The sequence below is a fragment of the Salmo salar genome, chromosome 21, assembly GCF_965601325.2.
Source record: "Salmo salar chromosome 21, fSalSal1, whole genome shotgun sequence".
Classification (NCBI taxonomy): domain Eukaryota; kingdom Metazoa; phylum Chordata; class Actinopteri; order Salmoniformes; family Salmonidae; genus Salmo; species Salmo salar.
The window spans coordinates 50,617,341-50,644,665 of record NC_138311.1 but is presented as its reverse complement, the minus strand read 5'-3'; the positions used below and the strand labels follow the sequence as shown (position 1 = coordinate 50,644,665).

Sequence of the window (27,325 nt, the reverse complement as noted above, 5' to 3'; positions counted from 1 at the left end):
TGGATGGAGACCGTAGTATTCAACGTGTTATAGATGGAGACTGTGGTATTAACGTGTTATGGATGGAGACTGTGGTATCCAACATGTTATGGATGGAGACTGTAGTATTCAACGTGTTATGGATGGAGACTGTAGTATTCAACGTGTTATAGATGGAGACTGTAGTATCCAACGTGTCATAGATGGAGACTGTAGTATCCAACGTGTTATGGATGGAGACTGTAGTATTAACGTGTTATGGATGAAAACTGTAGTATTAACGTGTTATAGATGGAGACTGTAGTATCCAACGTGTTATAGATGGAGACTGTAGTATCCGACGTGTTATGGATGGAGACTGTAGTATTAACGTGTTATAGATGGAGACTGTAGTATCCAACGTGTTATGGATGGAGACTGTAGTATTAACGTGTTATGGATGGAGACTGTAGTATCCAACGTGTTATGGATGGAGACTGTAGTATTCAACGTGTTATGGATGGAGACTGTAGTATTAACGTGTTATGCATGGAGACTGTAGTATTCAACGTGTTATAGATGGAGACTGTAGTATCCAACGTGTTATGGATGGAGACTGTAGTATTCAACGTGTTATAGATGGAGACTGTAGTATTCAACGTGTTATGGATGGAGACTGTAGTATCCAATGTGTTATGGATGGAGACTGTATTATTCAACGTGTTATAGATGGAGACTGTAGTATCCAACGTGTTATAGATGGAGACTGTAGTATTAACGTGTTATGGATGGAGACTGTAGTATTAACGTGTTATAGATGGAGACTGTAGTATTAACGTGTTATAGATGGAGACTGTAGTATTCAACGTGTTATAGATGGAGACTGTAGTATTAACGTGTTATAGATGGAGACTGTAGTATTCAACGTGTTATAGATGGAGACTGTAGTATCCAACGTGTTATAGATGGAGACTGTAGTATTAACGTGTTATGCATGGAGACAGTAGTATTCAACGTGTTATAGATGGAGACTGTAGTATCCAACGTGTTATGGATGGAGACTGTAGTATTAACGTGTTATGGATGGAGACTGTAGTATCCAACGTGTTATGGATGGAGACTGTAGTATTAACGTGTTATAGATGGAGACTGTAGTATTAACGTGTTATAGATGGAGACTGTAGTATTAATGTGTCATGGATGGAGACTGTAGTATTCAACGTGTTATGGATGGAGACTGTAGTATCCAACGTGTTATGGATGGAGACTGTAGTATTAACGTGTAATGCATGGAGACTGTAGTATTCAACGTGTTATAGATGGAGACTGTAGTATCCAATGTGTTATGGATGGAGACTGTAGTATTCAACGTGTTATAGATGGAGACTGTAGTATCCAACGTGTTATAGATGGAGACTGTAGTATCCAACGTGTTATGGATGGAGACTGTAGTATTAACGTGTTATGGATGGAGACTGTAGTATTAACGTGTTATAGATGGAGACTGTAGTATCCAACGTGTTATAGATGGAGACTGTAGTATCCAACGTGTTATGGATGGAGACTGTAGTATTAACGTGTTATAGATGGAGAATGTAGTATCCAACGTGTTATGGATGGAGACTGTAGTATTAACGTGTTATGGATGGAGACTGTAGTATCCAATGTGTTATGGATGGAGACTGTATTATTCAACGTGTTATAGATGGAGACTGTAGTATCCAACGTGTTATAGATGGAGACTGTAGTATTAACGTGTTATGGATGGAGACTGTAGTATTCAACGTGTTATGGATGGAGACTGTAGTATCCAACGTGTTATAGATGGAGACTGTAGTATTCAACGTGTTATAGATGGAGACTGTAGTATTCAACGTGTTATGGATGGAGACTGTAGTATTCAACGTGTTATGGATGGAGACTGTAGTATTCAACGTGTTATGGATGGAGACTGTAGTATCCAACGTGTTATGGATGGAGACTGTAGTATTAACGTGTTATAGATGGAGACTGTAGTATTAACGTGTTAGAAATGGAGACTGTAGTATTCAATGTGTTATAGATGGAGACTGTAGTATTAACGTGGTATGGATGGAGACTGTAGTATTCAACGTGTTATAGATGGAGACTGTAGTATCCAACGTGTTATAGATGGAGACTGTAGTATCCAACGTGTTATGGATGGAGACTGTAGTATCCAACGTGTTATGGATGGAGACTGTAGTATTAACGTGTTATGGATGGAGACTAGTATCCAACGTGTTATGGATGGAGACTGTAGTATTAACGTGTTATGGATGGAGACTGTAGTATTCAACGTGTTATGGATGGAGACTGTAGTATTAACGTGTTATGGATGGAGACTGTAGTATCCAACGTGTTATAGATGGAGACTGTAGTATTAACGTGTTATGGATGGAGACTGTAGTATTCAACATGTTATGGATGGAGACTGTAGTATTCAACGTGTTATAGATGGAGACTGTAGTATTAACGTGTTATAGATGGAGACTGTAGTATCAACGTGTTATGGATGGAGACTGTAGTATTAACGTGTTATAGATGGAGACTGTAGTATTAACGTGTAATAGATGGAGACTGTAGTATTAACGTGTTATAGATGGAGACTGTAGTATTCAACGTGTTATAGATGGAGACTGTAGTATTAACGTGTTATGGATGGAGACCGTAGTATTCAACGTGTTATAGATGGAGACTGTGGTATTAACGTGTTATGGATGGAGACTGTGGTATCCAACATGTTATGGATGGAGACTGTAGTATTCAACGTGTTATGGATGGAGACTGTAGTATTCAACGTGTTATAGATGGAGACTGTAGTATCCAACGTGTCATAGATGGAGACTGTAGTATCCAACGTGTTATGGATGGAGACTGTAGTATTAACGTGTTATGGATGGAGACTGTAGTATTAACGTGTTATAGATGGAGACTGTAGTATCCAACGTGTTATAGATGGAGACTGTAGTATCCGACGTGTTATGGATGGAGACTGTAGTATTAACGTGTTATAGATGGAGACTGTAGTATCCAACGTGTTATGGATGGAGACTGTAGTATTAACGTGTTATGGATGGAGACTGTAGTATCCAACGTGTTATGGATGGAGACTGTAGTATTCAACGTGTTATGGATGGAGACTGTAGTATTAACGTGTTATGCATGGAGACTGTAGTATTCAACGTGTTATAGATGGAGACTGTAGTATCCAACGTGTTATGGATGGAGACTGTAGTATTCAACGTGTTATAGATGGAGACTGTAGTATTCAACGTGTTATGGATGGAGACTGTAGTATCCAATGTGTTATGGATGGAGACTGTATTATTCAACGTGTTATAGATGGAGACTGTAGTATCCAACGTGTTATAGATGGAGACTGTAGTATTAACGTGTTATGGATGGAGACTGTAGTATTCAACGTGTTATGGATGGAGACTGTAGTATCCAACGTGTTATAGATGGAGACTGTAGTATTCAACGTGTTATAGATGGAGACTGTAGTATTCAACGTGTTATGGATGGAGACTGTAGTATTCAACGTGTTATGGATGGAGACTGTAGTATTCAACGTGTTATGGATGGAGACTGTAGTATCCAACGTGTTATGGATGGAGACTGTAGTATTAACGTGTTATAGATGGAGACTGTAGTATTAACGTGTTATAGATGGAGACTGTAGTATTCAATGTGTTATAGATGGAGACTGTAGTATTAACGTGGTATGGATGGAGACTGTAGTATTCAACGTGTTATAGATGGAGACTGTAGTATCCAACGTGTTATAGATGGAGACTGTAGTATTAACGTGTTATGCATGGAGACTGTAGTATTCAACGTGTTATAGATGGAGACTGTAGTATCCAACGTGTTATGGATGGAGACTGTAGTATTAACGTGTTATGGATGGAGACTGTAGTATCCAACGTGTTATGGATGGAGACTGTAGTATTAACGTGTTATAGATGGAGACTGTAGTATTAACGTGTTATAGATGGAGACTGTAGTATTAATGTGTTATGGATGGAGACTGTAGTATTCAACGTGTTATGGATGGAGACTGTAGTATCCAACGTGTTATGGATGGAGACTGTAGTATTAACGTGTAATGCATGGAGACTGTAGTATTCAACGTGTTATAGATGGAGACTGTAGTATCCAATGTGTTATGGATGGAGACTGTAGTATTCAACGTGTTATAGATGGAGACTGTAGTATCCAACGTGTTATAGATGGAGACTGTAGTATCCAACGTGTTATGGATGGAGACTGTAGTATTAACGTGTTATGGATGGAGACTGTAGTATTAACGTGTTATAGATGGAGACTGTAGTATCCAACGTGTTATAGATGGAGACTGTAGTATCCAACGTGTTATGGATGGAGACTGTAGTATTAACGTGTTATAGATGGAGAATGTAGTATCCAACGTGTTATGGATGGAGACTGTAGTATTAACGTGTTATGGATGGAGACTGTAGTATCCAACGTGTTATGGATGGAGACTGTAGTATTCAACGTGTTATGGATGGAGACTGTAGTATTAACGTGTTATGCATGGAGACTGTAGTATTCAACGTGTTATAGATGGAGACTGTAGTATCCAACGTGTTATGGATGGAGACTGTATTATTCAACGTGTTATAGATGGAGACTGTAGTATTCAACGTGTTATGGATGGAGACTATAGTATCCAATGTGTTATGGATGGAGACTGTAGTATTCAACGTGTTATAGATGGAGACTGTAGTATCCAACGTGTTATAGATGGAGACTGTAGTATTAACGTGTTATGGATGGAGACTGTAGTATTCAACGTGTTATGGATGGAGACTGTAGTATTCAACGTGTTATGGATGGAGACTGTAGTATTCAACGTGTTATGGATGGAGACTGTAGTATTAACGTGTTATGCATGGAGACTGTAGTATTCAACGTGTTATAGATGGAGACTGTAGTATCCAACGTGTTATGGATGGAGACTGTATTATTCAACGTGTTATAGATGGAGACTGTAGTATTCAACGTGTTATGGATGGAGACTATAGTATCCAATGTGTTATGGATGGAGACTGTAGTATTCAACGTGTTATAGATGGAGACTGTAGTATCCAACGTGTTATAGATGGAGACTGTAGTATTAACGTGTTATGGATGGAGACTGTAGTATTCAACGTGTTATGGATGGAGACTGTAGTATTCAACGTGTTATGGATGGAGACTGTAGTATTCAACGTGTTATGGATGGAGACTGTAGTATTCAACGTGTTATGGATGGAGACTGTAGTATTCAACGTGTTATGGATGGAGACTGTAGTATTAACGTGTTATAGATGGAGACTGTAGTATCAACGTGTTATGGATGGAGACTGTAGTATTAACGTGTTATAGATGGAGACTGTAGTATTAACGTGTTATAGATGGAGACTGTAGTATTCAACGTGTTATAGATGGAGACTGTAGTATTAACGTGTTATGGATGGAGACCGTAGTATTCAACGTGTTATAGATGGAGACTGTGGTATTAACGTGTTATGGATGGAGACTGTGGTATCCAACATGTTATGGATGGAGACTGTAGTATTCAACGTGTTATGGATGGAGACTGTAGTATTCAACGTGTTATAGATGGAGACTGTAGTATCCAACGTGTCATAGATGGAGACTGTAGTATCCAACGTGTTATGGATGGAGACTGTAGTATTAACGTGTTATGGATGAAAACTGTAGTATTAACGTGTTATAGATGGAGACTGTAGTATCCAACGTGTTATAGATGGAGACTGTAGTATCCGACGTGTTATGGATGGAGACTGTAGTATTAACGTGTTATAGATGGAGACTGTAGTATCCAACGTGTTATGGATGGAGACTGTAGTATTAACGTGTTATGGATGGAGACTGTAGTATCCAACGTGTTATGGATGGAGACTGTAGTATTCAACGTGTTATGGATGGAGACTGTAGTATTAACGTGTTATGCATGGAGACTGTAGTATTCAACGTGTTATAGATGGAGACTGTAGTATCCAACGTGTTATGGATGGAGACTGTAGTATTCAACGTGTTATAGATGGAGACTGTAGTATTCAACGTGTTATGGATGGAGACTGTAGTATCCAATGTGTTATGGATGGAGACTGTATTATTCAACGTGTTATAGATGGAGACTGTAGTATCCAACGTGTTATAGATGGAGACTGTAGTATTAACGTGTTATGGATGGAGACTGTAGTATTAACGTGTTATAGATGGAGACTGTAGTATTAACGTGTTATAGATGGAGACTGTAGTATTCAACGTGTTATAGATGGAGACTGTAGTATTAACGTGTTATAGATGGAGACTGTAGTATTCAACGTGTTATAGATGGAGACTGTAGTATCCAACGTGTTATAGATGGAGACTGTAGTATTAACGTGTTATGCATGGAGACAGTAGTATTCAACGTGTTATAGATGGAGACTGTAGTATCCAACGTGTTATGGATGGAGACTGTAGTATTAACGTGTTATGGATGGAGACTGTAGTATCCAACGTGTTATGGATGGAGACTGTAGTATTAACGTGTTATAGATGGAGACTGTAGTATTAACGTGTTATAGATGGAGACTGTAGTATTAATGTGTCATGGATGGAGACTGTAGTATTCAACGTGTTATGGATGGAGACTGTAGTATCCAACGTGTTATGGATGGAGACTGTAGTATTAACGTGTAATGCATGGAGACTGTAGTATTCAACGTGTTATAGATGGAGACTGTAGTATCCAATGTGTTATGGATGGAGACTGTAGTATTCAACGTGTTATAGATGGAGACTGTAGTATCCAACGTGTTATAGATGGAGACTGTAGTATCCAACGTGTTATGGATGGAGACTGTAGTATTAACGTGTTATGGATGGAGACTGTAGTATTAACGTGTTATAGATGGAGACTGTAGTATCCAACGTGTTATAGATGGAGACTGTAGTATCCAACGTGTTATGGATGGAGACTGTAGTATTAACGTGTTATAGATGGAGAATGTAGTATCCAACGTGTTATGGATGGAGACTGTAGTATTAACGTGTTATGGATGGAGACTGTAGTATCCAATGTGTTATGGATGGAGACTGTATTATTCAACGTGTTATAGATGGAGACTGTAGTATCCAACGTGTTATAGATGGAGACTGTAGTATTAACGTGTTATGGATGGAGACTGTAGTATTCAACGTGTTATGGATGGAGACTGTAGTATCCAACGTGTTATAGATGGAGACTGTAGTATTCAACGTGTTATAGATGGAGACTGTAGTATTCAACGTGTTATGGATGGAGACTGTAGTATTCAACATGTTATGGATGGAGACTGTAGTATTCAACGTGTTATGGATGGAGACTGTAGTATCCAACGTGTTATGGATGGAGACTGTAGTATTAACGTGTTATAGATGGAGACTGTAGTATTAACGTGTTAGAAATGGAGACTGTAGTATTCAATGTGTTATAGATGGAGACTGTAGTATTAACGTGGTATGGATGGAGACTGTAGTATTCAACGTGTTATAGATGGAGACTGTAGTATCCAACGTGTTATAGATGGAGACTGTAGTATTAACGTGTTATGCATGGAGACTGTAGTATTCAACGTGTTATAGATGGAGACTGTAGTATCCAACTTGTTATGGATGGAGACTGTAGTATTAACGTGTAATGCATGGAGACTGTAGTATTCAACGTGTTATAGATGGAGACTGTAGTATCCAATGTGTTATGGATGGAGACTGTAGTATTCAACGTGTTATAGATGGAGACTGTAGTATCCAACGTGTTATAGATGGAGACTGTAGTATCCAACGTGTTATGGATGGAGACTGTAGTATTAACGTGTTATGGATGGAGACTGTAGTATTAACGTGTTATAGATGGAGACTGTAGTATCCAACGTGTTATAGATGGAGACTGTAGTATCCAACGTGTTATGGATGGAGACTGTAGTATTAACGTGTTATAGATGGAGAATGTAGTATCCAACGTGTTATGGATGGAGACTGTAGTATTAACGTGTTATGGATGGAGACTGTAGTATCCAACGTGTTATGGATGGAGACTGTAGTATTCAACGTGTTATGGATGGAGACTGTAGTATTAACGTGTTATGCATGGAGACTGTAGTATTCAACGTGTTATAGATGGAGACTGTAGTATCCAACGTGTTATGGATGGAGACTGTATTATTCAACGTGTTATAGATGGAGACTGTAGTATTCAACGTGTTATGGATGGAGACTATAGTATCCAATGTGTTATGGATGGAGACTGTAGTATTCAACGTGTTATAGATGGAGACTGTAGTATCCAACGTGTTATAGATGGAGACTGTAGTATTAACGTGTTATGGATGGAGACTGTAGTATTCAACGTGTTATGGATGGAGACTGTAGTATTCAACGTGTTATGGATGGAGACTGTAGTATTCAACGTGTTATGGATGGAGACTGTAGTATTAACGTGTTATGCATGGAGACTGTAGTATTCAACGTGTTATAGATGGAGACTGTAGTATCCAACGTGTTATGGATGGAGACTGTATTATTCAACGTGTTATAGATGGAGACTGTAGTATTCAACGTGTTATGGATGGAGACTATAGTATCCAATGTGTTATGGATGGAGACTGTAGTATTCAACGTGTTATAGATGGAGACTGTAGTATCCAACGTGTTATAGATGGAGACTGTAGTATTAACGTGTTATGGATGGAGACTGTAGTATTCAACGTGTTATGGATGGAGACTGTAGTATTCAACGTGTTATGGATGGAGACTGTAGTATTCAACGTGTTATGGATGGAGACTGTAGTATTCAACGTGTTATAGATGGAGACTGTAGTATCCAACGTGTTATGGATGGAGACTGTATTATTCAACGTGTTATAGATGGAGACTGTAGTATTCAACGTGTTATGGATGGAGACTATAGTATCCAATGTGTTATGGATGGAGACTGTAGTATTCAACGTGTTATAGATGGAGACTGTAGTATCCAACGTGTTATAGATGGAGACTGTAGTATTAACGTGTTATGGATGGAGACTGTAGTATTCAACGTGTTATGGATGGAGACTGTAGTATTCAACGTGTTATGGATGGAGACTGTAGTATTCAACGTGTTATGGATGGAGACTGTAGTATTAACGTGTTATGCATGGAGACTGTAGTATTCAACGTGTTATAGATGGAGACTGTAGTATCCAACGTGTTATGGATGGAGACTGTATTATTCAACGTGTTATAGATGGAGACTGTAGTATTCAACGTGTTATGGATGGAGACTATAGTATCCAATGTGTTATGGATGGAGACTGTAGTATTCAACGTGTTATAGATGGAGACTGTAGTATCCAACGTGTTATAGATGGAGACTGTAGTATTAACGTGTTATGGATGGAGACTGTAGTATTCAACGTGTTATGGATGGAGACTGTAGTATTCAACGTGTTATGGATGGAGACTGTAGTATTCAACGTGTTATGGATGGAGACTGTAGTATTCAACGTGTTATGGATGGAGACTGTAGTATTCAACGTGTTATGGATGGAGACTGTAGTATTAACGTGTTATAGATGGAGACTGTAGTATCAACGTGTTATGGATGGAGACTGTAGTATTAACGTGTTATAGATGGAGACTGTAGTATTAACGTGTTATAGATGGAGACTGTAGTATTAACGTGTTATAGATGGAGACTGTAGTATTCAACGTGTTATAGATGGAGACTGTAGTATTAACGTGTTATGGATGGAGACCGTAGTATTCAACGTGTTATAGATGGAGACTGTAGTATTAACGTGTTATAGATGGAGACTGTAGTATTAACGTGTTATAGATGGAGACTGTGGTATTAACGTGTTATGGATGGAGACTGTGGTATCCAACATGTTATGGATGGAGACTGTAGTATTCAACGTGTTATGGATGGAGACTGTAGTATTCAACGTGTTATAGATGGAGACTGTAGTATCCAACGTGTCATAGATGGAGACTGTAGTATCCAACGTGTTATGGATGGAGACTGTAGTATTAACGTGTTATGGATGAAAACTGTAGTATTAACGTGTTATAGATGGAGACTGTAGTATCCAACGTGTTATAGATGGAGACTGTAGTATCCGACGTGTTATGGATGGAGACTGTAGTATTAACGTGTTATAGATGGAGACTGTAGTATCCAACGTGTTATGGATGGAGACTGTAGTATTAACGTGTTATGGATGGAGACTGTAGTATCCAACGTGTTATGGATGGAGACTGTAGTATTCAACGTGTTATGGATGGAGACTGTAGTATCCAACGTGTTATAGATGGAGACTGTAGTATTCAACGTGTTATAGATGGAGACTGTAGTATCCAACGTGTTATGGATGGAGACTGTAGTATTCAACGTGTTATAGATGGAGACTGTAGTATTCAACGTGTTATGGATGGAGACTGTAGTATCCAATGTGTTATGGATGGAGACTGTATTATTCAACGTGTTATAGATGGAGACTGTAGTATCCAACGTGTTATAGATGGAGACTGTAGTATTAACGTGTTATGGATGGAGACTGTAGTATTCAACGTGTTATGGATGGAGACTGTAGTATCCAACGTGTTATAGATGGAGACTGTAGTATTCAACGTGTTATAGATGGAGACTGTAGTATTCAACGTGTTATGGATGGAGACTGTAGTATTCAACGTGTTATGGATGGAGACTGTAGTATTCAACGTGTTATGGATGGAGACTGTAGTATCCAACGTGTTATGGATGGAGACTGTAGTATTAACGTGTTATAGATGGAGACTGTAGTATTAACGTGTTATAGATGGAGACTGTAGTATTCAACGTGTTATAGATAGAGACTGTAGTATTAACGTGGTATGCATGGAGACTGTAGTATTCAACGTGTTATAGATGGAGACTGTAGTATCCAACGTGTTATAGATGGAGACTGTAGTATTAACGTGTTATGCATGGAGACAGTAGTATTCAACGTGTTATGGATGGAGACTGTAGTATTAATGTGTCATGGATGGAGACTGTAGTATTCAACGTGTTATGGATGGAGACTGTAGTATCCAACGTGTTATGGATGGAGACTGTAGTATTAACGTGTTATGGATGGAGACTGTAGTATCCAACGTGTTATGGATGGAGACTGTAGTATTAACGTGTTATAGATGGAGACTGTAGTATTAACGTGTTATAGATGGAGACTGTAGTATTAATGTGTCATGGATGGAGACTGTAGTATTCAACGTGTTATGGATGGAGACTGTAGTATCCAACGTGTTATGGATGGAGACTGTAGTATTAACGTGTAATGCATGGAGACTGTAGTATTCAACGTGTTATAGATGGAGACTGTAGTATCCAATGTGTTATGGATGGAGACTGTAGTATTCAACGTGTTATAGATGGAGACTGTAGTATCCAACGTGTTATAGATGGAGACTGTAGTATCCAACGTGTTATGGATGGAGACTGTAGTATTAACGTGTTATGGATGGAGACTGTAGTATTAACGTGTTATAGATGGAGACTGTAGTATCCAACGTGTTATAGATGGAGACTGTAGTATCCAACGTGTTATGGATGGAGACTGTAGTATTAACGTGTTATAGATGGAGAATGTAGTATCCAACGTGTTATGGATGGAGACTGTAGTATTAACGTGTTATGGATGGAGACTGTAGTATCCAACGTGTTATGGATGGAGACTGTAGTATTCAACGTGTTATGGATGGAGACTGTAGTATTAACGTGTTATGCATGGAGACTGTAGTATTCAACGTGTTATAGATGGAGACTGTAGTATCCAACGTGTTATGGATGGAGACTGTATTATTCAACGTGTTATAGATGGAGGCTGTAGTATTCAACGTGTTATGGATGGAGACTATAGTATCCAATGTGTTATGGATGGAGACTGTAGTATTCAACGTGTTATAGATGGAGACTGTAGTATCCAACGTGTTATAGATGGAGACTGTAGTATTAACGTGTTATGGATGGAGACTGTAGTATTCAACGTGTTATGGATGGAGACTGTAGTATTCAACGTGTTATGGATGGAGACTGTAGTATTCAACGTGTTATGGATGGAGACTGTAGTATTCAACGTGTTATGGATGGAGACTGTAGTATTCAACGTGTTATGGATGGAGACTGTAGTATTCAACGTGTTATGGATGGAGACTGTAGTATTAACGTGTTATGGATGGACACTGTAGTATCCAACGTGTTATGGATGGAGACTGTAGTATCAACGTGTTATGGATGGAGACTGTAGTATTAACGTGTTATGGATGGAGACTGTAGTATCCAACGTGTTATGGATGGAGACTGTAGTATCCAACGTGTTATGGATGGAGACTGTAGTATCCAACGTGTTATAGTTGGAGACTGTAGTATTAACGTGTTATAGATGGAGACTGTAGTATCCAACGTGTTATGGATGGAGACTGTAGTATTAACGTGTTATGGATGGAGACTGTAGTATCCAACGTGTTATGGATGGAGACTGTAGTATTCAACGTGTTATGGATGGAGACTGTAGTATTAACGTGTTATGCATGGAGACTGTAGTATTCAACGTGTTATAGATGGAGACTGTAGTATCCAACGTGTTATGGATGGAGACTGTAGTATTCAACGTGTTATAGATGGAGACTGTAGTATTCAACGTGTTATGGATGGAGACTGTAGTATCCAATGTGTTATGGATGGAGACTGTAGTATTCAACGTGTTATAGATGGAGACTGTAGTATCCAACGTGTTATGGATGGAGACTGTAGTATTCAACGTGTTATAGATGGAGACTGTAGTATTCAACGTGTTATGGATGGAGACTGTAGTATCCAATGTGTTATGGATGGAGACTGTAGTATTCAACGTGTTATAGATGGAGACTGTAGTATCCAACGTGTTATAGATGGAGACTGTAGTATTAACGTGTTATGGATGGAGACTGTAGTATTCAACGTGTTATGGATGGAGACTGTAGTATCCAACGTGTTATAGATGGAGACTGTAGTATCCAACGTGTTATAGATGGAGACTGTAGTATTAACGTGTTATGCATGGAGACTGTAGTATTCAACGTGTTATAGATGGAGACTGTAGTATCCAACGTGTTATGGATGGAGACTGTAGTATTAACGTGTAATGGATGGAGACTGTAGTATTCAACAGTCTCCATGGAAGTCAGTGAGTGAGTGAGTGAGTGAGTGAGTGAGTGAGTGAGAGAGAGAAAATGTGAAAGAGCAGCAAGTAAAGTTGTTGAATTCTGGGACCTGGATAACAGTAAGTGTCACAATGCACAAAGTGCTAATGTGACCCAGAATAATGTCTTTATACTGTTTTACTGCTGTTTCTTACTTCATTATTACTTTATTAAAACAATATTACTACTGTTATTACTTCATTATTACTTTATTACAGTATTACTACTGTTATTACTTCATTATTACCTCATTGCATTACTACTACTGTTATTACTTCTTTAAGGCATTATTACTACTGTTATTACTTCATTATTACTTTATTACAGTATTACTACTGTTATTACTTCATTATTACCTCATTGCATTATTACTACTGTTATTACTTCATTATTACCTAATTGCATTAGTACTACTGTTATTACTTCTTTAAGGCATTATTACTACTGTTATTGCTTCATTATTACTACTGTTATTACTTCATTATTACTTTCTTAAGACAGCATTATTACTGTTATTACTTCATTATTACTACTGTTATTACTTCATTAAGACCGTATTACTACTGTTATTACTTCATTATTACATTATCACTGTGAGTGATGCCTGCCTGCTACAGTCTTGTCTGCTGTGAGTGATGCCTGCCTGCTACAGTCTTGTCTGCTGTGAGTGATGTCTGCCTGCTACAGTCTTGTCTGCTGTGAGTGATGTCTGCCTGCTACAGTCTTGTCTGCTGTGAGTGATGTCTGCCTGCTACAGTCTTGTCTGCTGTGAGTGATGCCTGCCTGCTACAGTCTTGTCTGCTGTGAGTGATGTCTGCCTGCTACAGTCTTGTCTGCTGTGGGTGATGTCTGCCTGTTACAGTCTTGTCTGCTGTGAGTGATGTCTGCCTGCTACAGTCTTGTCTGCTGTGAGTGATGTCTGCCTGCTACAGTCTTGTCTGCTGTGAGTGATGTCTGCCTGCTACAGTCTTGTCTGCTGTGAGTGATGTCTGCCTGCTACAGTCTTGTCTGCTGTGAGTGATGTCTGCCTGCTACAGTCTTGTTGTGAGTGTTGTCTGAACGGGTGAAATGTTAAAGTAGGTAGCAGTGAGAGAGTGAGGTGAGGGTACATACAGTACATAGTGCATCAGCCAGAAAGCATGAACAGCACCACCTGAGCCCTGGGTTAGCCTCTTGGACATGCAATGGAACCAAACCCGGCCCACATGGTGACACCAGCAGTGAAGACTAACTCACACAGGCCCGGCCTATAGACACATGAGTTTAAGACTAGCTCACAGTGTATTACGATACACTGAGCGTACAAAACATTAAGGACACCTGCTCTGACCAGGTCAATCTAGGTTGAAAGCTATGATCCCTTATTGATGCCACTTATTAAATCCTTTTCAATCAATGTAGTTGAAGGGGAGGAGACAGGATTTTTAAGCCTTGAGACAATTGAGACATGAATTGTGTATGCGTTCCTTTCAGAGGGTGAATGGACAAGACAAAACATTTAACTGCCTTTGAACAGGGTATGGTAGTAGGTGCAAGGCGCACCGTTTTTTTACATGAACTGCAACGCTGTTGTGTTTTTCACACTCATCAGTTTCCTGTGTGTATCAAGAACGGTCCACCACCCAAAGGACATCCGGCCAATTTAACACAACTGCGGGAAACATTGGAGTCAACATGGACCAGCATCCCTGTGGAATACTTTTGACACCTTGTAGAGTACATGTCCCGACGAATTAGGTCTATTCTGAGGGCAACTGGGTGGTGGGTCCAACTCAATATGAGGACGGTGTTCCTAATGTTTGGTATACTCAGTGTAAGAGTGGCCGGTTGCCTAGTGGTTAGAGCACTGGGCCAGTAACCGAAAGCTTACTAAATCGAATCCCCGAACTGACAAGGTATAAATCTGTTGTTCTGCCCCTGAACAAGGCAGTTAACCCACTATTCCTAGGCCGTCATTGTAAATAAGAATTTGTTCTTAACTGACTTGCCTAGTTAAATAAAGGTTTCAAAAAATTAGGTTTAGTCAATTATTTAGCATTCAATACAAATCCACAAATATCAGTTGTGTACAACAGCCCAACATCACAGAGCCATAAGACAGTGCTTGGAATGTCTGACAAGGTCCTCTTTTCCTCCAGTGATCCAGTAACCAACAGTTAAGTACCCTCATACTGATCCTACCTGGAAGGCCGCAATTCATTGACTAAAAACAACATTGAGTGACACTCAATAATTGTGTTATTATTTTCAGTTTATATTAATTTAGGACGAAGTTAATTAATAAAAAAACAATATCATAAAATGACACAATAGATAATAAATACTATACGGTGCATTCGGCAAAGTATTCAGACCCCTTCCCTTTTCCACACTTTGTTTCATTACAGCCTTACTCTAAAATTGATTAAATAAATAAAACATCTCATTAATCTACACACAATATCCCATGATGACAAAGTGAAAACAGGTTTTTAGAAATGTTTGCAAATTTCTACAAAATAAAGCCAGAAAACCTTATTTACATAAGTATTCAGACCCTTTGCTATGAGACTCAAAATTGAGCTCAGGTCCATCCTGTTTCCATTGATCATCCTTGAGATGTTTCTACAACTTGATTGGAGTCCACTTGTGATAAATTAAATTGATTGGACATGATTTGGAAGGGCACACACCTGTCTATATAAGGTCCCACAGTTGACAGTACATGTCAGAGCAAAAACCAAACCATGATGTCGAAGGAATTGTCTGTAGAGCTCTGAGACAGGATTGTGTTGAGGCACAGATCTGGGGAAGGGTACCAAAAAATGTCTGCAACATTGAAGGCCCCCAAGAACACAGTGGCCTCCATCATTCTTAAATGGAATATGTTTGGAACCACCAAGACTCTTCCTAGAGCTGGCCACCCGGCCAAACTGAGAAGGGTCTTGCTCAGGGAGGAGACCAAGATGGAGATGAGAAAAACGTCCAGGACAACCATCTCTGCAGCACTCCACTAAGCAGGCCTTTATGGTAGAGTGGCAAGACGGAAGCCACTCCTCAGTAAAAGGCACGTGACAGTCCGCTTGGAGTTTGCCAAAAGGCACCTAAAAGACTCAGACCAAGGTGGTGGCAGCATCATGCTGTGGGGATGTTTTTCAGCGGCAGTGACTGGGAGACTAGTCAGGATCGAGGGAAAGATGAACGGAGCAAAGTACAGATAGATCATTGATGAAAACCTGCTCCAGAGCGCTCAGGACCTCAGACTGGGGTGAAGGTTCACTTTCCAACAGGACAACAACCCTAAGCACACAGCCAAGACAATGCAGGAGTGGCTTCGGGACAAGTCTCTGAATGTCCTTGAGTGGCCCAGCCAGAGACCGGACTTGAACCCAATCAAACATCTCTGGAGAGGCCTGAAAATAGCTGTGCAGCGACGCTCCCCATCCAACCTGACAGAGCTTGAGAGGTTCTGCAGAGAAGAACGTGAGAAATCCCCTAATACTAATATACCAAGCTTGTAGCATCATACTCGGGGCAGCAGGTAGCCTAGTGGTTAGAGCGTTAGCCCAGTAACCGAAAGGTTACTTGATCGAATCCCCGAGCTGACAAGGTAAACATCTGTTGTTCTGCCCATGAACAAGGCAGTTAACCCACTGTTCTTAGGCCGTCATTGTAAATAAGAATTTGTTCTTAACTGACTTTGTCACGACTTCCGCCGAAGTCGGTCCCTCTCCTTGTTCGGTCGACGTCACTAGCCATCGCCGATCCATTTGTTTTGTCTTTGTCTTACACACCTGGTTTCAATTCCCCAATTACTTGTTCATTATTTAACCCTCTGTTCCCCCATGTTTGTTTGTGAGTAATTGTTTGTCGTGCATACGGTCCGTTATTGTGGGCTCGGTATATTGTGTTGTATTTGTGAATACTTGAGTAAATACGTTGATTACTCATATCTGCTGTCCTGCGCCTGACTCTCTACACCAGCTACACACAGGCTGATTACAGACTTGCCTAGTTAAATAAAGGTTCAAAATAAAATACCTGAGAAGACTTGATGCTGTAATCGCTGCCCAAAGTTCTTCAACAAAGTACTGCGTAAAGGGTCTGACAACTTATGTGAATACATTTTTTTTTTTAAACAGTTTTTACTTTGTCATTATGGGGTATTGTGATGTCATTATGGGGTATTGTGATGTCATTATGGGGTATTGTGTGTAGATTAATGAGGGAGAAAAACTATTTCATTCATTTTTGAATAAGGCTGTAACGTAACAAAATGTGGAAAAAGTGATGGGGTCTGAATACTTTCCGAATGCACTGTATGTATATATATATATATATATATATTTTATACACATATATATATATATACACATGGATACAGCTAAAAGCATCGATGCATGAGCTGAGAAACTTGGAGCTTTGAGACGCTACCGTCTTTCAGACCCACACCATGCAGCACATACTGAAACCTGTCTTTATGTTCCCTAGTTCCTGTCATCCTGAACAAAGTCATTTCTCAACTCTCCAGTCCTTTATTCTAGACCTCTGTAACCTCTGTTGCCAGTTAACGGGATCACTGCAGTGAAGGAGACCCAGTTAAACCCTTTTGTTTTCTCTTCACACAGTCTGTGGCAGAACAGTAACACATCAGGACAGTACAGGAACAGGTTCACATGCGTCCAGAGCAGGGAAATAGAGACAAGGTGAGATTTAACCCTATAAGCGCTGCATGCTGGCAGAACAGAACAGTGTTTCAATTGAACAAGGACATTTAAAAAAATTAAATAAACATTGTGATATAAGGTCAATAAATCCTTAATCAAAATAATATACAGCAAAACAAAATGACAAGGAGGAGAATGAAGCAAAGCAAAGACAATCAGGGACAGCAAGAAAAGAAAAGAAACACAAAAGTGCAGAGTAATTCTGTAAGGGGAGAAAAGGACAGACTAGTGAGATATGCAGACCCCTGGAGTTCGTTGAACAATAGACAATGAGATGTTTAGGTAGACAAGAACAAGAAGAGATGCCACCAGTGGTCATCAGAGCAATATTATACCAGTACTGTCCAACAGTACTGACTGGGTCTGGGTGTGTTCTGGTATGTCAAGTTGCTACAACAGTCTTTTAGATAAAGTTTCTTCATTAAACTAATGTTGCCCAGAACAAGCTATGTCTATGAAAAAATGAGCGTAGCTCTGTGATGTCTAAAAACACCAGTCAACAATAGTTAGTTAAATTTCAATCCGTTGATCACTTTGTACAGAAGACCTTTATGTTACTGTAAACATTGACCATCAAATCAGGAGTTGAGGTTGGGACGTGCTGTAGACGAACAGAAAGCCTTCTCAGCACCCAACAAACTAAGACATGACCTATTGTACATCTCTCACTACTGTAGTCCTCTCACTACTGTAGTCTTCTCACTACAGTAGTCTTCTCACTACTGTAGTCCTCTCACTACTACTGTAGTCTTCTCACTACTGTAGTCTTCTCACTACTGTAGTCCTCTCACTACTGTAGTCCTCTCACTACTGTAGTCCTCTCACTATGGACACTAATTCGAGACCGACCGTATGTACAGTACAGCACAAGCAACATGTATACTCAATACTCTTGTGTTCTCCTAAGCAACTCGCTAAATATAAACAATGAATCACATATCCAATGCCAGGCAACATAGAAAATCACAGGAAACAGCCTGTCTGTCTCTTCTATTAGTAGATCTGACTAGCATGAACCAATCACAAGAGTCTACAATATGATCATATCGATTAAAAAAGCAACACATATACAGTAGTGTATAAAACGTAGACCAACGGCCCCATCGACATGCTAGCCAAACAACAACATACTGTCCACTGACAGAATGGACATGTTATACAGTGACGATGAAGACACATGACGGCATTTGACAGAGCATTGGAACTCTCCAACAATCAATAAACAATCAATAAACAACACAATGCATCATTGTAGAGTCCACGTTGAGTGTACAAGTCCAGTCCGCTCGCAGAACAACATACAGTAGCAGTCAAAAGTTTGGACACACCAACTCATTCAAGGGTTTTTCTTTATTTGTACAATTTTCTACATTGTAGAATAATAGTGAAGACATCAAAACTATGAAATAACACATATGGAATCATGTAGTAACCAAAAAAGTGTTAAACAAATCAAAATATATTTTATATTTGAGATTCTTCAAAGTAGCCACCCTTTGCCTTGATGACAGCTTTGCACACTCTTGGCATTCTCTCAACCAGCTTCATGAGGTAGTCACCTGGATTGCATTTCAATTAACAGGTGTGCCTTGTTGAAAGTTAATTTGTGGAATTTCTTTCCTTCTTAATGCGTTTGAGCCAATCAGTAGTGTTGTGACAAGGTAGGGGGTATACAGAAGATAGTACTATTTGGTAAAATACCAAGTCCATATTATGGCAAGAACAGCTCAAATAAGCAAAGAGAAATGACAGACCATCATTACTTTAAGACATCAACGTCAGTCAATGCGCAACATTTCAAGAATGAAAGTTTCAGTGCCGTCTTAAACCATCAAGCGCTATGATGAAACTTGCTCTCATGAGGACCGCTACAGGAAAGGAAGACCCAGAGTCCAAATAAATGCTTCACAGAGTTCAAGTAACAGACACATCTCAACATCAACTGTTTGGAGGAGACTACATGAATAAGGCCTTCATGGTTGAATTGCTTAAAAGAAACCACTACTAAAGAACACCAATAAGAAGAAGAAGAGACTTGCTTGGGCCAAGAAACACGAGCAATGGACATTAGACCGGTGGAAATCTGTCCTTTGTTCTGATGAGTCCAAATGTGAGATTTTTGCTTCCAACCGCCGTGTCTTTGTGAGATGCAGAGTAGGTGAACGGATGATCTCCAAATGTTCCTACTGTGAAGGATGGAGGAGGAGGTGTGATGGTGTGGGGGTGATTTGCTGGTGACACTGTCAGTGATTTATTTAGAATTCAAGGCACACTTAACCAGCATGGCTACCACAGCATTCTGCAGCAATACGCCATCCCATCTGGTTTGTGCTTAGTGGGACTATCATTTGTTTTTGAACAGGACAATGACCCAACACACCTCCAGGATGTGTAAGGACTATTTGACCAAGAAGGAGAGTGATGGAGTGCTGCATCAGATGACCTGGCCTCCACAATCACCTGACTTTAACCCAATTGAGATGGTTTGGGATGAGTTGGACCGCAGAGTGAAGGAAAAGCAGCCAACAAGTGTTCAGCATATGTAGGAACTCCTTCAAGACGGTTGGAAAAGCATTCCAGATGACTACCTCATGAAGCTGGTTGAGAAAATGCCAATAGTGTGCAAAGCTGTCATCAAGGGAAAGGGTGGCTGCTTTGAAGAATCTCAAACCAAATATATTTGGATTTGTTTAACACTTTTTGAGTTACTACATGATTCCATGTGTTATTTCATAGTTTGACGTCTTCACTATTATTTTACAATGTAGAAAAAAAGTTTTTATTTTTTAATTTTTTAAATGGAATGATTAGGTGTGTCCAAACTTCTGACTGGTAGTGTATATCTGCATCTCCAGAAACAATATTCCCTCGACTTCATCCCAAAAGTTCAGCTAGATACAGGGCATCAGGGGGTTTCCACTGGATTGATTCACACTGCTGTTCAGTGGTCTTTCAAAAGACTTGGCACTAGAAAACGATGATGTCTCTAACTGAGAACCACCTGGTGTGTGTATATAGACGCCCATACAGTCAAAACAGACAGGAAAGTTTAACCACCTGAGGGTAGAAGAGAACAGGGCAGAGGCCTTCATCCCTCTCTCTCTCTCTCTCTCTCTCTCTATCTCTCAGTTAAAGGGCAGAGCAACCCAATGGGAAACAGAGTGTTAGGCTGGCTCATGGCTGAGCAGACTATACTGTATACTCAGTTAGTGCCATGTTGGCAGCACAGAGACAGAGGAGTTAGTAGTGCCCCGAATTGACCCTTTCTGAGTAACATCTGTCCCTTCACACAGACTGGCATAGCTATCACCATCTCCCATACTAACCACCAGAGCAATTGCATCCCCTCTCCTCTCAGAGCCAATGCCACCCTGCCTATGGAGCAGGTCTCTGGACTTCCTTCCTCTGGGCTAGCCTAACAGCTGAACACCTGTGCCCCGTCCTCGTCACTAAAGTTAAGGCAGCCATCCTCCTCCATCTCCTCATCCAGCTGGAGGCTCCCAAAGGAGTACTTGTTCCTGGGCATGGGGGAGGGGTAGTTGAACCCCACGGCCAAGGGGTTACCATAAGTCAGCGGGTGGCTGCTGGAGCTGCCCGTGGTGTTCTCGGTCTCCGAGTCACTGGACTCTGTGCTGGTGGAGCCGTCAATCATCTGAACAGCCCCTACGTGGTCTACGCCACCTTGGCTGTACAGCTTCTGTAAGGCGCTGGGCTTGGGCTGGCCGGGGGCAGACAAGCCATTGGCCTTCACACGGCACTCCAGAGCAGCCATACGGGAGGTGACAGGCCGGGGCTCGTGGGAGGGTGTGGAGGTGGCCTGCTGCCGGCTCAGGACGAAGGGGTCTGTGTCGGAACGGTTACGCATGTTGTGGAGCTTTTGTAAGTGTGGCGAGCGTGCCATGATGGGCGAATAGCTGCCATAGTGGGATGGGGCCTGACCTTGGTCTTGGGGCCCCCCATTGCCTCTTTGGGTGTTAAACCCCCTGTGACCCTGGTCGTCCCAGCGTGGGGGCCTGGAGCCGTGCCCGTTTTGCTCAGCGTGGCTGAGTGAGCCGGTCCGGTGGAAGGTGACGGGGCTGGAGGTGGTGCTCTTAGAGCCTAACTGGCGGACCGTCAGGGGGCTGCTGCTACGCTGGTCCCCAATTCCAACACCCCCCAACTCCTCCATCATAGTGCTATGGAGAGGGCCATGGGGCGGACCACTGCCGAAGAACGACAGGTTGGACGACTCATCTAACTCACAGCTCATATTGAGGGGGGGTTTAGGGGAGGAAGGGGACTCTCTGTACCTCATCCTACCCAGAGCCAATTCCCGCTCGTTTATACTGCCACGGTGGGGGCTCGCAGCCTCCTCCCCATAGCTGTCAGTAGGGTGAGACTTGGTAACCCGGCCCTTCGCCACGTCGTATTCACTATCTATATCACTGCAGTCGATGTAGGGGATGGAGGAGCTGCTGCCCTTAGCACCCTGGGAGGCTGGACCTGTGTTCAGATGGTCTGGGTGGGGCTGCCTGGCTGGGCCTGGTTCTGCCCCGGGGCCTGGCCTGTCCTCGCTGTGTCCCACGTTCCTCTGGATGGAAGGGCTGCCTTTGATCCGCAGGGCTGACGGGTCCTCCGCGTTCACAGACTCCTTCCAGTGACAGTGGGGCGGAGAGTCCACCTCCGCTCTGTCTCCTGGAGCACCGCTCACACTCTGTGGAGTACAGAGAACAGAGAGCTGAAGGTTATATTTAACAGTTAAACAAGGAAATTGAGTTATTGTGTGGTATGAATTAGTTATTCCGTCTACTCAATTATTAACTGTATATTCTAAGCAGTATATTTCATATTCATAGTGTTTGTAGATGAAGACATGCTGGGTGGTCTATCAGATCGAGAGTGACAGTTCCACAAAGTGGCGTTCAGCACGCTAGCCTCTAATGGACTGTGTGTGTGGGAGCACTGAAGGAGCCACTGACTTCTTTTGGCACTTTCGGGGCGTGAGGAGAAGACAGCGGAGATGGACGGCTTCTGCTGTGCTGGACCCTACTGTGTTTCCTGAAGAGGATGACAGAAAGTGGATATGTTATACACCTGGCAACCCTCACACAGTCTCTCTCTTTGTACAGTACCAGTCAAAAGTTTGGACACACCTACTTATTGCAGGGTTTGTCTATTTAAAAAATATATATATATTTTCTAACGTTTGTAAAATAATAGTGAAAAAATAAAAACTATGAAATAACACATATGGAATCATGTAGTAGCCCCAAAAAGTGTTAAACAAAATAAATTCCAGGTGACTACCTCATGAAACTGGTTGAGAGAATACCAAGAGTGTGCAAAGCTGTCATCAAGGCAAAGGGTGGCTGCTTTGAAGAATCTAAAATATATTTACATTTGTTTAACACTTTGTTGGTTACTACATGATTCCATATGTGTTATTTCATAGTTTTGATGTCTTCACTACTATTCTACAATGTAGAAATCAGTAAAAAATAAAGAAAAACCCTTGAATGATTAGGTGTGTCCAAACTTTTGACTGGTACTGTAAGTCTAAAAAGAAAATACCACCATTAAGTTTTTACCTTTCAAACGGGATCTTCTTAAACTCAGAGTCCTTCACATAATCAATCACCTGCTTCTGTGTCCGACCGCTGTGGAGAGAGAGAAGTAGCAACGGAGATGACTGAGGTCAGTAAACTTAGAGTAGAGCTGGAGAAGTTCTGTCCAGGTGACAGATAGGAAATTATATTCAAACTGAGGCACTGACTGGTTTTTCATCAAACCTGCTATTTCCTGTGTCCTGAGAGACAGAGATGGTTTATTATTGTGTGGCCCCAGGTGCCTTCGAGGGGCCAGCTGGTCTACCTGAATCTGAAGGAGGAGCCTCGGGTGAAGAGGACAGGCTTGGGCCTTGCTTTGGGCTCCTCGAAGAGGCGGAAGAAGGCATGGTATTCCACACAGATCTTCCAGAAGACTTTACAGCAGTCCCTGCTACTCATCAGGAACTCCAGAGTGTCCTGGTATGAGCTCTGCTGCAGAGGGGACTCATATAAATGTAACACACATCAATGGAAACTTAGGGTTGAAGGCTTAAGGCATTGGTGATATTTACATGGATATGAATCGTGGATCATGCTAAGGGCTATGGCCATATGACATACGTTCAGGTCTGGTCTGAGCTTGATGAGAAATCGCTTTCTCTTGAAGCTTAATTTGCGCACTTTGGACCAGTTGAAGGCATTGATCTTGGTGTGTCCCTGCAGCGGATGAAAAAGTACACACAGAGGTTTAACATGAAGTGTGACACGCAATATAAATCTGCCTGTTCATCTAATCCTGTCATCAAACATCAGCTCCACATTCCTCTAATAGAACTGGCTAGCTCTTCATCCCAACAGATCTGTGAACAGAGAAACTGTCACATGTCAAAAGCCTGTCATCAAAATGTCACCCATATCAAACATATAATCAAACATCCTGTAGGTTTCTAATGAAAAACAGCGGTCTACAAAGGCTCCTGCTCCGTCCAGCTCTCCTCGGTGTTGACCTGTAAAGTAGTACCTGAAAGACCAGGACACCAGTGTGTGCCACGGCCAGGCTCAGCTTGCTGCCCTCGCGGTCCTTGGCAGGGTGTGGTCTAACCCCATACAGCTCCAACCTGCGTGCCACCTCCAGCAGCTGGTAGTCTGACTCTGCTGGCGTCTGACCCCTACAAGCACACAGAGAGCAGTCTGGGTCAAGGATACCGTTCCAAATGGCTCCCTATTCTCTATTTAGTGTACTGTTTTAGACCAGGCCCCTTGGCACTAAATAGGGAATAGGGTTTTGGGACACAGTCTGATACAAGTCTCTCATAAGTTTCACAATCACGGCAAGGTGGAGTTGAGGTTGGTTGCGTCAGAATTCTAGGGGTCCACAAACAGTTACATTTGACTTCCATTTTGGGCTTCTGAACATGACTGCTCTTAACCAAAAATGTTACTTTAAATTTGTATAATATCTTCCACTCAAATACTGCAATTAAGGTGAGAGACCAAGCCACAAGTCAATCTGTTCCCGTAGTCAGCTGACACCACCGAGGTCTGGGTAGAAACGAAGCTGCATAGTAACTCCCCTAATTCTTATCTGTGAAAAAGTTGTCCTGTTTCCTGTGGGCTGTAGGTCATTCTAGATGTAACTCTGAGCATGGCTCCCTGCCAGTAAAACTGTGGTTACTGTTATCAGCTAAAAATACAGAAAAAGGACAAGTCAGGGAGGGCAGTCAAATCTAACAGAGCTCCTTTCATCTTGTCAGCTGCTTGGTGAGCGCCCATCTCTGCTGTGACACCAGTGTAGTGTGGAGGACTGGGGGTGACACCAGTGTAGTGTGGAGGACTGGGAGTGACACCAATGTAGTGTGGAGGACTGGGGGTGACACCAGTGTAGTGTGGAGGACTGGGGGTGACACCAGTCTAGTGTGGAGGACTGGGGGTGACAACAGTCTAGTGTGGAGGACTGGGAGTGACACCAGTGTAGTGTGGAGGACTGGGAGTGACACCACTGTAGTGTGGAGGACTGGGGGTGACACCAGTCTAGTGTGGAGGACTGGGGGTGACAACAGTCTAGTGTGGAGGACTGGGAGTGACACCAGTGTAGTGTGGAGGACTGGGAGTGACACCAGTCTAGTGTGGAGGACTGGGGGTGACAACAGTCTAGTGTGGAGGACTGGGGGTGACAACAGTCTAGTGTGGAGGACTGGGAGTGACACCAGTGTAGTGTGGAGGACTGGGAGTGACACCAGTCTAGTGTGGAGGACTGGGGGTGACACCAGTCTAGTGTGGAGGACTGGGGGTGACAACAGTCTAGTGTGGAGGACTGGGAGTGACACCAGTGTAGTGTGGAGGACTGGGAGTGACACCAGTCTAGTGTGGAGGACTGGGGGTGACAACAGTCTAGTGTGGAGGACTGGGAGTGACACCAGTCTAGTGTGGAGGACTGGGGGTGACAACAGTGTAGTGTGGAGGACTGGGAGTGACACCAGTGTAGTGTGGAGGACTGGGAGTGACAACAGTCTAGTGTGGAGGACTGGGGGTGACACCAGTCTAGTGTGGAGGACTGGGGGTGACAACAGTCTAGTGTGGAGGACTGGGAGTGACACCAGTGTAGTGTGGAGGACTGGGAGTGACAACAGTGTAGTGTGGAGGACTGGGGGTGACACCAGTGTAGTGTGGAGGACTGGGGGTGACACCAGTGTACTGTGGAGGACTGGGGGTGACACCAGTGTACTGTGGAGGACTGGGGGTGACACCAGTGTAGTGTGGAGGACTGGGGGTGACACCAGTGTAGTGTGGAGGACTGGGGGTGACACCAGTGTAGTGTGGAGGACTGGGGGTGACACCAGTGTAGTGTGGAGGACTGGGGGTGACACCAGTCTAGTGTGGAGGACTGGGAGTGACACCAATGTAGTGTGGAGGACTGGGGGTGACACCAGTGTAGTGTGGAGGACTGGGGGTGACACCAGTCTAGTGTGGAGGACTGGGGGTGACAACAGTCTAGTGTGGAGGACTGGGAGTGACACCAGTGTAGTGTGGAGGACTGGGAGTGACACCACTGTAGTGTGGAGGACTGGGGGTGACATCAGTCTAGTGTGGAGGACTGGGGGTGACAACAGTCTAGTGTGGAGGACTGGGAGTGACACCAGTGTAGTGTGGAGGACTGGGAGTGACACCAGTCTAGTGTGGAGGACTGGGGGTGACAACAGTCTAGTGTGGAGGACTGGGGGTGACAACAGTCTAGTGTGGAGGACTGGGAGTGACACCAGTGTAGTGTGGAGGACTGGGAGTGACACCAGTCTAGTGTGGAGGACTGGGGGTGACACCAGTCTAGTGTGGAGGACTGGGGGTGACAACCGTCTAGTGTGGAGGACTGGGAGTGACACCAGTGTAGTGTGGAGGACTGGGAGTGACACCAGTCTAGTGTGGAGGACTGGGGGTGACAACAGTCTAGTGTGGAGGACTGGGAGTGACACCAGTCTAGTGTGGAGGACTGGGGGTGACAACAGTGTAGTGTGGAGGACTGGGAGTGACACCAGTGTAGTGTGGAGGACTGGGAGTGACAACAGTCTAGTGTGGAGGACTGGGGGTGACACCAGTCTAGTGTGGAGGACTGGGGGTGACAACAGTCTAGTGTGGAGGACTGGGAGTGACACCAGTGTAGTGTGGAGGACTGGGAGTGACAACAGTGTAGTGTGGAGGACTGGGGGTGACACCAGTGTAGTGTGGAGGACTGGGGGTGACACCAGTGTACTGTGGAGGACTGGGGGTGACACCAGTGTACTGTGGAGGACTGGGGGTGACACCAGTGTAGTGTGGAGGACTGGGGGTGACACCAGTGTAGTGTGGAGGACTGGGGGTGACACC

The 27,325-nt window shown here is 42.5% G+C and overlaps 1 protein-coding gene across 3 annotated transcripts in view; it reads right to left on the bottom strand.

Annotated features, from left to right (window-relative positions):
- LOC106582452 (FERM, ARHGEF and pleckstrin domain-containing protein 1) overlaps positions 1 to 27,325 on the bottom strand; it is a 177,085-nt gene that overhangs the window by 54,536 nt on the left and 95,224 nt on the right. For 2 of the 3 annotated variants that reach the window (XM_014165575.3, XM_014165577.3), the window contains exons 8-13: positions 24,489 to 24,636; positions 24,089 to 24,184; positions 23,793 to 23,959; positions 23,510 to 23,578; positions 22,901 to 22,979; positions 22,425 to 22,635 (exon numbers count right to left, since the gene is read on the bottom strand). In XM_014165575.3, coding sequence (XP_014021050.2) covers positions 22,425 to 22,635; positions 22,901 to 22,979; positions 23,510 to 23,578; positions 23,793 to 23,959; positions 24,089 to 24,184; positions 24,489 to 24,636 — 770 coding nt within the window. The remainder of the gene's footprint in view (positions 1 to 22,424; positions 22,636 to 22,900; positions 22,980 to 23,509; positions 23,579 to 23,792; positions 23,960 to 24,088; positions 24,185 to 24,488; positions 24,637 to 27,325) is intronic. The other variant, XM_014165576.3, reaches the window with a different exon arrangement.